We start from the raw sequence: 12,518 nt of genomic DNA on the forward strand, positions 1-12,518 counted from the left end.
ATAATAATAATAATAATAATAATAATAATAGTTGTAAAAAAAACATAAAAAAAGATCCCAAATGATGTTATATTAGCACTATTATTTTTGCTAGTATTCATTTATGCAAAATTGTTATTTATGTTGAAAAAAATTGCAAATTTGTGCATTTTTATCTTTGTGCAAGCTTGTTGACCTCATTTTTGTGATGACTCATCTCACTCACTCATACACGAGAAATTATTGCATCAGGACACCATATGCAAATTCACATCAGATGCCAATAACAGGGAGCCACGTGACAATTTGGGCCCACTGACATACACGGTTCAGGCCCGGGTTTTCACGTGGCACCCTGCATTTGACACCTGTGCAAATTTGTATTAGATATCATGATGCAATTATTTTTCCTCAAACATGACCCTAAACTAGGGTTGTGCCTTCCTGGATCTCATCAGTGCAAGATCAAGCCCCCCAACCTCTGGTTGAGTGGATTTAGGACTCTGACCAGGAGATAACCTAAATAAACCACCAGAGACTAGACATGCCTTAGAAGAACCAAATTGACTACCAGGGGCTTGACATGTCGGGATCACTCATATAAATCTAAAACGGAGATAAAAAGCGGCCAACAATGCTTTAAATTGATTAGGTTTTCTTACAATATCACAATTAAAAACATTTATATTTGTACTTTCCAAATGAAAATAATAATAAATTTAGGATCAAATTTGTACTATTAAATATTGATTTTTTTTCAATATAAAAGGTTAATAATTTATATATAATATTTATATAAGAAAATGAAAAAAAAAAAGATTTTGGTTATATCATGAATTTTGATATTTGAGTGATATTTTGAGAAATAAATGAAGAGGGTCATAGATTTGTATATAAGAAGCTTCAGTGGTCCATATATAATTGGCCCATAACAATCACTCTCATGCACTTATATGCAATGCACCATTGAAATTTTCATATTTACATAGCATTCTAATTTTTAAGAGATTGCTCTTTTCTTTACAGCAAAATTAAAATTTTTCAGTATCAATCATTAGCTAATTAATTAATACACAAATGTATGAGATTTTTGTGGCATTCATATAAACTTCTCATAACTATTTCACCACATTATGTTCATTAAAATATCCTAAAAGGCCATAAATTTCAAATTGCAAACATAACCTTAGATTTCTCCCCAAACATCTTCCTTTAATTTCAGCCATGAATATAACTTCAGCACAATAAAATCACTAGAACCAAGCAAAGATTCTACCGAAAACAACAGAACTGAACATATAAATCAGAAATCCACCAACCATCAGACTGATACGACACAAAACACCTTAAAAAAAAACCCAAAAAACAGAGAACTAAATCCAACCTCCTTCAATCAGTGCTTCAGACGGCCTTCATTAGCCTTCTGAAAGATATTAGCTTGATCGGCCGCCATCTTCTCCGATTGAACAGCTGCGTTGAATCCTTCCCTCACCTGCTCGGTATTGAAAAAGAAACTCTTGCTCGCCATTGAGTTGAGAAGCGAAGCTGTTCCTTCACGAAGCAGGGCTCCATAGCCATCGTCCCGCGTGTTGCCCAGAGCTTCGAGCAAGCTTAAGTTTCTTCCGAAGGCGATGCCGGTCGCCGGAGTGGTGCCGAAAATCGTCCCGACTGTTCCCCAGTAGCCGAAAAGAACCCAAATGGCGGTGGGGTGGGCGAACCAGTAGCTGTAAAAGAAGGATTTTTAGTGCTGTTAATGGAGGAAAGTGAAAACAGAGCTCGACGGGATGGAGGTTGGCGTACCTGCAGGGGAAGGGAGGGGAGTTTGGATCGATTGGGATGTAAGGGGGAGTTGGATTGGGGGTGGAGGGCGGCGGACTGAAGGGAAGCAGAGGGCTTGGTGGTGATAGATAGATTGGAGTGGTTGGTGAAGGTGGATTCAGGGGAACGAGTGGAGTTGGAGTGATGGAGGGGGGAGTGTTGCAGTTGCAACCGCCGCCGGAGCCGCCGTGGGAAGGGGCGGAGGGAGGAGAGTGAGTGATTCCGCCGCCGTGGGATGGCGTTGTTGGAGGAGAGTAATGGATTCCGCCGCCGCCGCCGGATGGGGTTGTTGGAGTGGTACAATCCGGCCGGCTATTGTGAGAATCTGGAAAAAAAAAGGTAAAGTTTTATAATTCAAAATACTTTTTTTAAAGCTATTCTTTAATTAAATTAATATAAAATGTGTTTAAATTCCACTTTTATGTTATTTTTGTGAAAAAAAAATGTTAAGAAGCCATACGCCTTGGCGAGCTCCAAGCAGTCTGGTCATGGAGGTAATAGTTCTTCTGGTTTTCAACCTCTGCAACATTGCCGCTTGCGAGCCAGCAGAAACGGCTTACTGAAAGAACACAAAACAGGACAGAAACATCCATCTTCTTCTTCTCCCTCTCCATTCCCATGCCTGCACGAACCCCTAAACCAGGAAGGATGAACAAAAGCTAGAGAAATAAATTTATCTATCTCAGCAACACTCCTCACGTATATAAATGCTGATTTGATTACGGCATGCCATGGAGTGAAGAGGTTCATAAATACTGGAAGAACAGGGGAGCGAGGAGTTAGTTGATTTGTTGCAGGAGAATTTATGGCAGTAATTACTCTTCTCTGCGTAAAGTTTTCTTCTTTTTTTGTCCATGAAAAAAAAAATCAAATTTTGATGGGGGTGGAGGAAGAAGAGGGGCTGTGGAAATCAAATTTTTGATGGGGGTGGAGGAAGAAGAGGGGCTGTGGAATGGGGAAGAGTGAACAAGTGCGTCGTCCATGTGTGTACCTTTCCCATGAACTGAGCGTCTGATCTGCTGCTTCAGTGTCAAAATAAATGCAGCTTAGCTAAACCTAAACCTAACCCTAACCCTAAGAACCAAATCTAAGCAGGGGTAGGGGAAAATTTACGTACATACGACCTAAATCTTATGCTTTCAAAACCTAACCTTTACCTTTTACATGCATGCATTTATGCCAATTAAATTTCCTATCAAATCTTTAATCCATCTTTTCGTTAGTTCACGGAGACAAAGACTAAAGTCTCGGGAAAATGGCTTGCATGGCACCAAATTCTTATGATCTACCTATCTGACAGTTAGACTCTCACCATTTACCCACATAACATTTTAAATATGGATTAAATAATACATTTTATCATCAAAAAAAATGTGATAATCAGCGTTATTTTTCATATGATATTTATAATTATGAAAGTTTAGGTACCATCTTAATAAATATATAAAAATCCTAATAATTTAGTTTTATTTCTCGTGGCAACTAATTGAAAACATAAAAATTTGAATAGTAACAGTATTTCGAAGCCTATAAGAATCACATTAGTACACGCTTCAGGTCTATATGAGCCCATAAATAAGATCCACATCAGTGCATACTTCAAGTCACATAAGCTAATACATCAAAATACTCGGATGGTTTCACAAGTCTTTAATTTTAGCATGTCCCAATAATAATATAGCGAGCACAATAAATAAAATTAATGTTTGTTTTAAGGTGCATTTTTTCATTAATTTATTATTAAAATGTTGCTAAACTTTAATTAGTCTAATTTTTAAGAATAATAATAATTTTTATTTTTATTTTTATTTTTTTAGTTTTTTCCCCATAAATACCCAACTTCTTTATAGCTCTGTTTATATATTTAATATTCTATGCAAATTGGGGCATTCACATGCATGCCACCTAATTCTTATGCATCTACTTTTTCGAACACATAAATTTTACTTTTTTACATTTACAGCCCCCAAATCTTGTTTATAACATAAAAAGAAGTGAAATATGATGTGCAGGTAGGGGGTGTAAACGAGTAGAACACGAGCGAGCCATGCTCAAGTTTTATATGAGCCATGCTCAGCTCGTGTTCGGATCGTTTATATGTGCAGGTAGGGGGTGTAAACGAGTCGAACACGAGCGAGCCATGCTCAAGTTTTATATGAGCCATGCTTAGCTCGTGTTCGGATCGTTTATATTTCGAGTTCGGCTCGTTTGCTTAACGAGTCGAACACGAGCTGTTCATGAACAAAGAGTCCTTTTAACAACCCTAATCATATAGCCATATAACAAGATTCAAAAAATATTATTTATATTAAAATATCATTTGAATCTAATTTAATAATTTTTGTTCAATTTTCTTAATCAATATTTTAATTGGTTATAAATCTTTGTAGCCTTGTAGTCAATTATATTTTTTTAAAATACTACTTTATATATATATAAGCTTGATGAGTAGTATTTCATGCCAAAACAAGCCGAACACGAACGAACACATCTTATTTCATGTTTGGCTCGTTAAATTATCGAACGAAATTAACGAGCCGAACACGAGCTTCTTAAAAAGTCGAACACGAGCTGTTCGCGAACAACCAGCCATTTTGGCAGCCCTATATAATGCAGGTACGGATTTGAAGTTTAGATATTAGATTTGTAATTACATAGAAATCTTCGAAGCATATTTGATTTAAAATATATTATAGATTTCTTCTTGTTTTTACCATTAGTTATCAATGCTAAAATGTACATATAGAAAATCTAGCAGTTGAAAATGACCTGACCCGGTTCTTTCTTTTTGAAATAAATGGGTCACGTGACTCGCATTCAATCACATACACTGAGCCTGACCTCACCGGCTCACACAACACTTCTATTCACCTCGGTCAGCCAAAACGGTTTGTTGTTCGCGAACATTTGGTGTTATATCTGTTAAGAGTTCGTGTTCAGCTCGTTCTCTAAGTTAATGAGCCAAATATGAACAAAAATTTATTTGTTCATCTTCGGCTCTTGTTAGCTTTAAATACTACTCATGAATATATAGATATATATATCCACTCCATAAAACAAGATGATTGTAATTCATTAGGGCTGTCAAAACGGCTCGTTGTTCGCGAACAGCTCATGTTCTACTCGTTAATAAGCTCGTGTTCGGCTCGTTCGCTAAATTAACGAGCCGAACATATTGTTCATGTTCGGCTAATTTTGACTCGAAATATTACTAATTATATATATATATACCTTTGATGAATATTATTTTTAGAAAATTTAATTGACTACAAGGCTACAAAGATTTATAATCAATTAAAAGTATTAATGAAGAATATAGGATAAAAAATATTAAATTAGATTCAAATGATGTTTTAAATTTTGTCCTAACCATTAATAACTTATGGCTACGAGATTAGGGTTGTCAAAATGACTCTTTGTTCCTGAACAGTTCTTGTTTGACTCGCTAAGCAAACAAGTCGAACATAAACGAGCAGAACACAAGTTGAGCCTGGGCTCGTTCATGTTTGGCTTGTTGACACCCTTAATACTCACCAATTAGGGCTGTGACCGAGCCAACTCAGCTTATGAGTCGGCCCAAGTTTGGTTCAAGCTTGTGAACTAAGCTCAATGAGCTAATAAGTTACTCCTTAAAAAATTTAATAAAAATATACTTATATTATTTTAAAATTCAGAATATATTATTTAAATATTTATATTCTTTTTTTATTTCATATTATCGAAGTAAATATATAAATAAATATAATTTATTTATTATAATTTTAGTTTAGACACTAAGGCGAACCCGATAATGACACAAAAAGAATAACTAACTACAGTATTTTGTCAGGTCAGTCTGACTCAAATTAAACTAGGGTTCGACTTCTGTGCCCTATTTTGAAGAACACTAAGCATCTTTGACCCGCTAGCTGTCAACCTCAAAACTTCCCAAAACTTATTAATACATCCAACCACCCACACAATTTACATGTACACCACAACTATTCTATGAATTTACATGAATGCCAATATGTATTTCACTTTAAAAAATAAAAATAAAAAATAATTGTACCTTTGGTATGATGTTAAGGATTTAATAAGAATTAGATATGTAAATACATAAGAATTATTGCTTTTTATAAAATGCATTCAAAATTGTCCTTTTGTGTGCATATCTCGACTTATTTGTTGGCATCTGCAATGTCAGTTTTAAGTCCCTCAGTTCGGAGGTTTGAAACAGAGGTGACGACGATGCCTTAAGGAGGTCATACAAATTAGGGGTGACCGGCGCATAATATAAATAATTACACAAATACCAACGAAAAATCCATTACATAAACCAAAAAAAAAGGAAAACAAAATGTATCATAACACTATGAATATAGAAACAATATCTGCTATAATACTTCTCCAACACGTCCTAATTATGACCAGTGACCCGAGGCTTCAATCATTAATCAAAACCTAAAAAAATATAAATATTTTAGGACAAAAATGTAAAATCTATAATTATAAAAAAAATTATTTGTTGAAAAATGCAAATAATTAGCCAAAACAAAATACCTAATTTTAGATCTAGCTCGTAGCCAAACAAAGCTTGTTCTCCAAACGAAGAGTCTCCATGCAATGTTGGCGCAAGAGATTGCTGCAATTAAATAAAATTTGTCAATTCCCCAATAAATTTCATTATTACTCATGTTTAGTGGTTTGTACCAATAAATTCCATTATTAATGTGTAATCAAGTGAAATTATAAGAGTTTGTTCAGCAATATTTTTATTTGTTTATGTGTCTGATATGTCTGACATGATGGGAACAATTAGATATATAAGTCGAAGTGGAGACTTAGGGTCCGTTTGGGGCAGCTTGTGCGTTTCAGGATAAGCTGCTTATCCTGAAGCGCGGCCAGGGCCCGTGGGCCGGCCGCAGTGGTCGACCCGAGGCCCGCATTTAGTGTGAAAACCCAAACGCAGTTTTGGATGAGTTGGTGAAACGCGCGAACCAAACGGTACGGCGGCGTTTTCAAAACGCCGCCCGCACTTATAAGCTGTCCCAAACAGACCCTTAAGCAAAAGAATGAAAATAGATAAATAAATATTCAAATAAAGTAATGAGTTTATATTTCATTTTATTTTAATTTATTTATGATATCATGTTGCTTACACGGTTGCTCGACATATGCACCATAATTGATAGATACACCATAAGATGTTTGGCATGCTTAATTAATTTACTTCAAATAATTATCTTTTTTTTAGTGTATTGAGAAATGTAGTAGATTTTAAGGAGGGTACTCTTTTGTGGGTTATTTCATAGGAGTAAGTTTTAGGTTGATTAGAGGCTTTTGATTTATGTTGAGTCTGATATTTTTTATTATATTTTAATGACATAAATTTTATGATGATTGTGGTATAGTTGAGTTATGGGCTAAATGAAATTTTAGTATGTTATATTCTATTTTTTAGGATATTATGGCTCTTTGTACAAAAAATTTGAAGAAAGATAAGAATTAAAATTTCTTTCAAATAAATAATGAAAATAATTTAACTACTGTGACGTTGATACGAGGCGGCCTGCCCGATTTGACATATTGTATAAAGTTGAGTTGTAACACGTAGTATACTCAGCAACTTATACTTGCATAACAACTAGTGATCATCAACTCGTCAACTTAAAAGTGATAGATCTATAGGGTGACTTGCCAGAACAACTTGGTTACACAAATTAATAAACTCTTTGAGGAATACATTAACTTTCTAATTTTCTTGAATTTTTTGGAAAACAATTAGGAAAAAAAGAGAGGATCAGAAAAATCTATTCACTTCAAAATATTTGTTATTGACCTAATTATGTGGTCAGCCTCTCAGAGAGAAATTAGAGAAAATTTAATCGGTAATATGTCCCTTCATTAAGAAGGTTTTTGTGTGGTATATTAAAAGGGTGTAAAAAATTGACCAAACACAAAATCAACCAAAACATAACTCAAAACATTCATGTTCGGGTTGACTTGAACAATTTTAAAGTCCCGTTCAAGTTAGGAATCTTAACCCGTTCAAGTCAGGTTTGGGTTAATCTGCCAACCTAAAATTGACCTGATACCAATCCGCTAAATCAAGATGGACTCAAAATGCACCCACCAACTCAAATTTGACCAAACTAGTTGTTACACGTTGTTTTAAACATGTTATACAGAACTAGTTCGTGTTGGGTTCAGGTCGGAGGGTTGAAAGCGGGTCGATTTCAAGTTGAACTTTCTGACTAATTTAATAGTTGGGTTGGGCTCGGGGCAAGAAATTTGTGTTGGGTCAATTTCGAGTACAACCCAAACCCTACCCTACATGCAAACCCGATTTGATACCCTCGAGCTCTCATGGACGAGTTTATCCATAAAATAAGTCATGCTGTCATATTTTTTTAAAAGATGTTAGGTTCATCCGATCTTATTTTTATCTAAAAAAACTCATTAAATGTTGCCTAACAATTTGCTAGCGGTCTTTGCTCTCTTAAAGAAAATCAGCTTAGAAGCACTATAGCTTCCTTTGCAAGATTGTGTCTTGGGGGCATTTTGGCTCAACCTCTAGGGAGTAGTGCCAAAACTCAGTGAGCTCAACCTTATATTGAATTTATATAAGATAAATCATTTTGTATTATTTCTTTGTTACTATCATAACATTTATTTATTTGTTTGGCCAACATGAGGGTGAATTCATCTTGTAGAACGAGTTCTCCAAGTGTTGTTGTGGATTCAATTTTTCTTATTTGATCTATTTTGTCTACTAAATTCATTATTTTTTTGTAACATAACTCGGTTATAAATGATTTTAGATAGTCTTATTAAGTTTGAATAAGCCTTTGCCTCGAGTTATTGCTCACATATAGGGAGTATTCATTGTAAACTTTATTTAGTTAAATATCTCTTGAGGTCGTGGAGCCCTCGAATAAAAAATTCCACATAAATCTCTCCAATATCATGTAATCATAGAAAATTTGGGGTCTTGAGAGCTATAATAAAGGCTATATAAAAAACAATACATGAGTACTAAAGTTCATGATAGTATTAGTATAGCCTAAAGTCAAATTCAAACTTAAGCTTCGGAAAATAATCATCTTCAATGGTAGTTAGTACTCAACAAATGCACTTGATATCTTCTTGCCATCAACTCATATTCCGAAGTTGGTACATGACAAATTGTTCTGTTAACTCGTAATTACCAACTCATACTTAAAATCAGTGTTCAAAAGCTCATCCACTCTTTAACTTATACTTGCTAACTTGTAATCAATAACTAGTGTACAATAGCTCGTCAACCTGTACTTGGTTGGTTAGTAGAGCGCCCTAATAGGTCATATGTGTGCTCACTTGTATGAGTTCTCTTTGATTTGCTTTTTTTGCCATCTTCTGAGACAACAAGTATTGCGGGTCCACTTGGTTGGTTAGTAGAGCGCCCTAATAGGTCATCTGTGTGCTCACTTGTATGAGTTCTCTTTCATTTGCTCATGTTAAAATTTTGCCATCTTCTGAGACAACAAGTATTGCGGGTCTCTACCACGTGAAGGCAATAACCTTCATTTAGTTTGGGGGAAAACCAATTTTTCGGGGTTTTTTCCATGTTAATGTTAAGGGGGGGAAAAACAAGACTCTTGTTTTTACACCTGACTTCCCTCTTCTTATATGATTTTCGCTCAAAACCATCAACGGTGTGACCAAACGTTTATGAGACAAGTCGTGGTCAGAGCTGGTAAGATCACAAGAGGATCACAAAGTAAAAAGACATTCGAAACACTTATTTTTCTTAAATTACGTGAAATTATCAAACCCCTGTGTTTGATAGAGTTGATGTATATCACATACTTGGTGATGATTGACAATTGATTTCCTATATCAGTGTTCTAGATAAGGATTTTGTGCACCTATTCAGTTGATTAGTTGAGGTGTTTAGGTGGTCTAAGGTCCCCTTGATTTGTATTTTATTCGAGAGATTTTTCAAGCTAAAATTTGGTATTGTTTATTTTCGCTTTCTGTTTGATCAATTCCAATTTGCTTCGAAAAGTAGAGCGAAATCATATTAAACAGAGTGTGATAGCAATATCTATGAAAAAATGATGAAATTTTATGAAATAATGTAAGACAATGAAGTTATACATGTTCTCTCCAGACAAAGTATCATCTAATTTTTAATTACTAAGAAACTCCATAATTGAAATGAAGCAAAATGTTTAGTTAGTTACCTTCTCGCACAGTTCATATCCCTCCAGTCCTCTATCCTTCACCTTCAAATTCAATCACCCCATTAAAAACTCCTAAAAATCAAATCCATCCACAAAAAAGAAATCAAAATAAGAAGAAAAATCAGGGGCGGAACAAACCATCCTGTGGAGACTCTCCATCTCAGCTTGAATCTTTCTATCCTTCTCCTCTCTCACCTTCTTAATGGCTGCCTCCAAGTTCTGCTCAATCACCTCAAGAACAGGAAAGGTATACTCTTCTTCCTCACCAATCCTCATAAACCTTATCTCCCTTTCCAAAAACTCGCACATCTTCTCCATCTCCTCCACCTTCTCCCCTCCCTTCAATCACACAAAAAAATCACAGATCAACAAGCAACCAAATTGCTCTGCTTTTAACAAAAATGGAGTCTTGGACTTGATTTCACTCTACCTGATCCGTCGGAATCCTCGTTCGACTAGCCACCTCATACCTCCTTAATAGCTCCTGCACGCTGTACCCATTCATCGTTAGAAAAACAAAACAAACTGAAAGAAAAAAAAAAAAAAGTGATTTTGAGAATGGTAAAGCAATTCATACTTAGAAACAGAGGGGGAGTGGTAATGGTAGAGCTTGCCGGAAGAGGAGAAGAGGAGGAGGAGAAGGTCTGCATCACAGAGCACGGCGAGCTCCCGAGCTTTCTTGAAGAGTCCATCCCTTCTTTTATAAAAGGTGGATTGCCTCTGCGTTGGGTTCTCTATCCTCTTTATCTCTAACCTCCCTCTCGCCATCATCACCCCCAGAACTCAGAACAAGAACAGAGTGCAGCACCGCCGCAAGCCAAAACCAGTGCCTCTACCTCATAACCAAGGGCTCGCGAGAGAAACTTTGACATAAATATGGAAAAAAGAGTGTCGTTTTCTGGTTTTGAGAGAGAAGGGAAGAAAAATATTGGATTTTTGAGGAAGAGCATCGCATGGTCTGTTCGGCACGCAAGAATAGCAGAGCAGAGATTTGGTAGAATGACATCAGGGCGGAGGAGGGAGTCATCTCCATGAAACGTCAATCGGTCTCTGTGATCGATGTGAGAAGGTGGGGGAAGGAATCAATCTTGGCGGGGAAGGCGATGGGGTTGTGCCCATCGGCCCGGTATAGAACAGAAGAAGCCATTCTAGTGCCTCACAGTTAACAGCAGTCGCCAGTGACTCTCTCTCCCCCTCTCTCCCCCTCTCTCTGCAGAGAAGATTCGGACGACGTTTATGAATCAATCAGCAATGTCTACACGATGCACGATACATCGTACTTGACAATAATAATTTACATGCTTGCCCCGTAACTTTTATGTATTTACATTGGCAACAACTAATAGCAATGATATTTGAAATGTAATTTTAAAAAATTGAGTTTTATGCATGTGAATATGAAAGTTTGGGTGTTTAGATATGTAAATAGATTAGAATTGTGTGGTTTTTGTTAGCATTAATGTAAAAAAATTAAAGTTTAGATGTTAGATATATAAATACATGTGAATTGGGTGATATGTGTGTACATGTTTTTAATTTTAATATGTTTATATGTTGGTGCAATTTGTGAATGTAAATAAATAATATGGGGTCTTTGTGATTTGTAATTATAAGATTTTTGAAGAAATTTTTTAAATGTTAAAGACATGGAGAAAAGAGTGGTGGGGATAGAGAGAGAAATGAAGTAAAAATGTGGCTATTTGTAGAGAGCAATGGCTAAGGAAAAACCCAATTATTTTGCTTAGATAGAAACTAGAAAGTTTTGTAAATTGCTTTTTCATAATAGTAAAAATACCACTTTTAAAAATTAGAGTTAGGGAAATCATGGAAGATCCAAGGAACTCTAAAATTTTTCTAGGCGATTAATACCATTGACAACTAGTAGCAAATGGCTGGCCTCATCCAACTACTGTTACTCGACTATTGTCATCCGATTAAATGTCCTAATCACCATCATTTAACTATTCTCATCTGACAAGAATTACTCGACCACTATCCCCAACTTTGATCTCCGAACAACTATCATTTGACTGCATCAATTCTTGTTGATTTTGTCATTCATTGTATGTAGAGCAATGAATGTCATTAAAGTTGTCATTGTCTGGAAGTCTATGCTTGTTATTACCTATATGGTTGACGAACACTATTAACATCGAGGATAACGCTTGTTGATTTCTTCACTTGTAAACTTCAGAAAAAAAAAACTCTAAAACCAATGGAAAAACTGACGGTTTTTTAAACGTCTGAAAAATTATTGTAATTACCAACGGTTTTTGAGACTGTTTAAGTTCTTGGTTATTTGCGAAGGGAACGGTCGTCGGTAATAGTGTTAATAACCGACATAGTAAAAGCTGTTTATAGGTTGTTTGTACAAATCCTATATTCCGCCCAAAATCACCTCTATCCTGGTCTTACCCTAATCTCTCTTCCCTGTCTCTCATTTTCTCTACCCAATGCCCTCGCCTCTCCCCGAAACCCACACATGTCCCTCTCTGTTTAGTCCAAGACCATTTT

At 35.7% G+C, this 12,518-nt stretch overlaps 2 protein-coding genes across 2 annotated transcripts; both read right to left on the reverse strand.

The window, feature by feature from the left end:
- Positions 1-1,233: 1,233 nt before the first annotated feature.
- LOC110036578 (protodermal factor 1-like) lies at positions 1,234-2,511 on the reverse strand. The gene is made up of 3 exons (XM_020741055.1): positions 2,258-2,511; positions 1,780-2,122; positions 1,234-1,703 (listed from the first exon to the last, which is right to left on the reverse strand). The coding sequence occupies exons 1-3, from the start codon at positions 2,415-2,417 to the stop codon at positions 1,373-1,375; spliced, it is 834 nt and encodes a 277-aa protein (XP_020596714.1). The 5' UTR covers positions 2,418-2,511; the 3' UTR covers positions 1,234-1,372.
- A 3,531-nt stretch (positions 2,512-6,042) lies between these two features.
- LOC110036579 (MADS-box transcription factor 32-like) lies at positions 6,043-11,230 on the reverse strand. The gene is made up of 6 exons (XM_020741056.1): positions 10,582-11,230; positions 10,435-10,495; positions 10,143-10,343; positions 10,005-10,046; positions 6,340-6,421; positions 6,043-6,240 (listed from the first exon to the last, which is right to left on the reverse strand). Exons 1-6 carry the CDS (start codon positions 10,773-10,775, stop codon positions 6,230-6,232), a joined length of 591 nt encoding a protein of 196 aa, XP_020596715.1. The 5' UTR covers positions 10,776-11,230; the 3' UTR covers positions 6,043-6,229.
- Between the last annotated feature and the right edge of the window lie 1,288 nt (positions 11,231-12,518).

The sequence above is a fragment of the Phalaenopsis equestris genome, unplaced genomic scaffold (assembly GCF_001263595.1).
Source record: "Phalaenopsis equestris unplaced genomic scaffold, ASM126359v1 Scaffold208822, whole genome shotgun sequence".
In the NCBI taxonomy this organism is placed as follows: domain Eukaryota; kingdom Viridiplantae; phylum Streptophyta; class Magnoliopsida; order Asparagales; family Orchidaceae; genus Phalaenopsis; species Phalaenopsis equestris.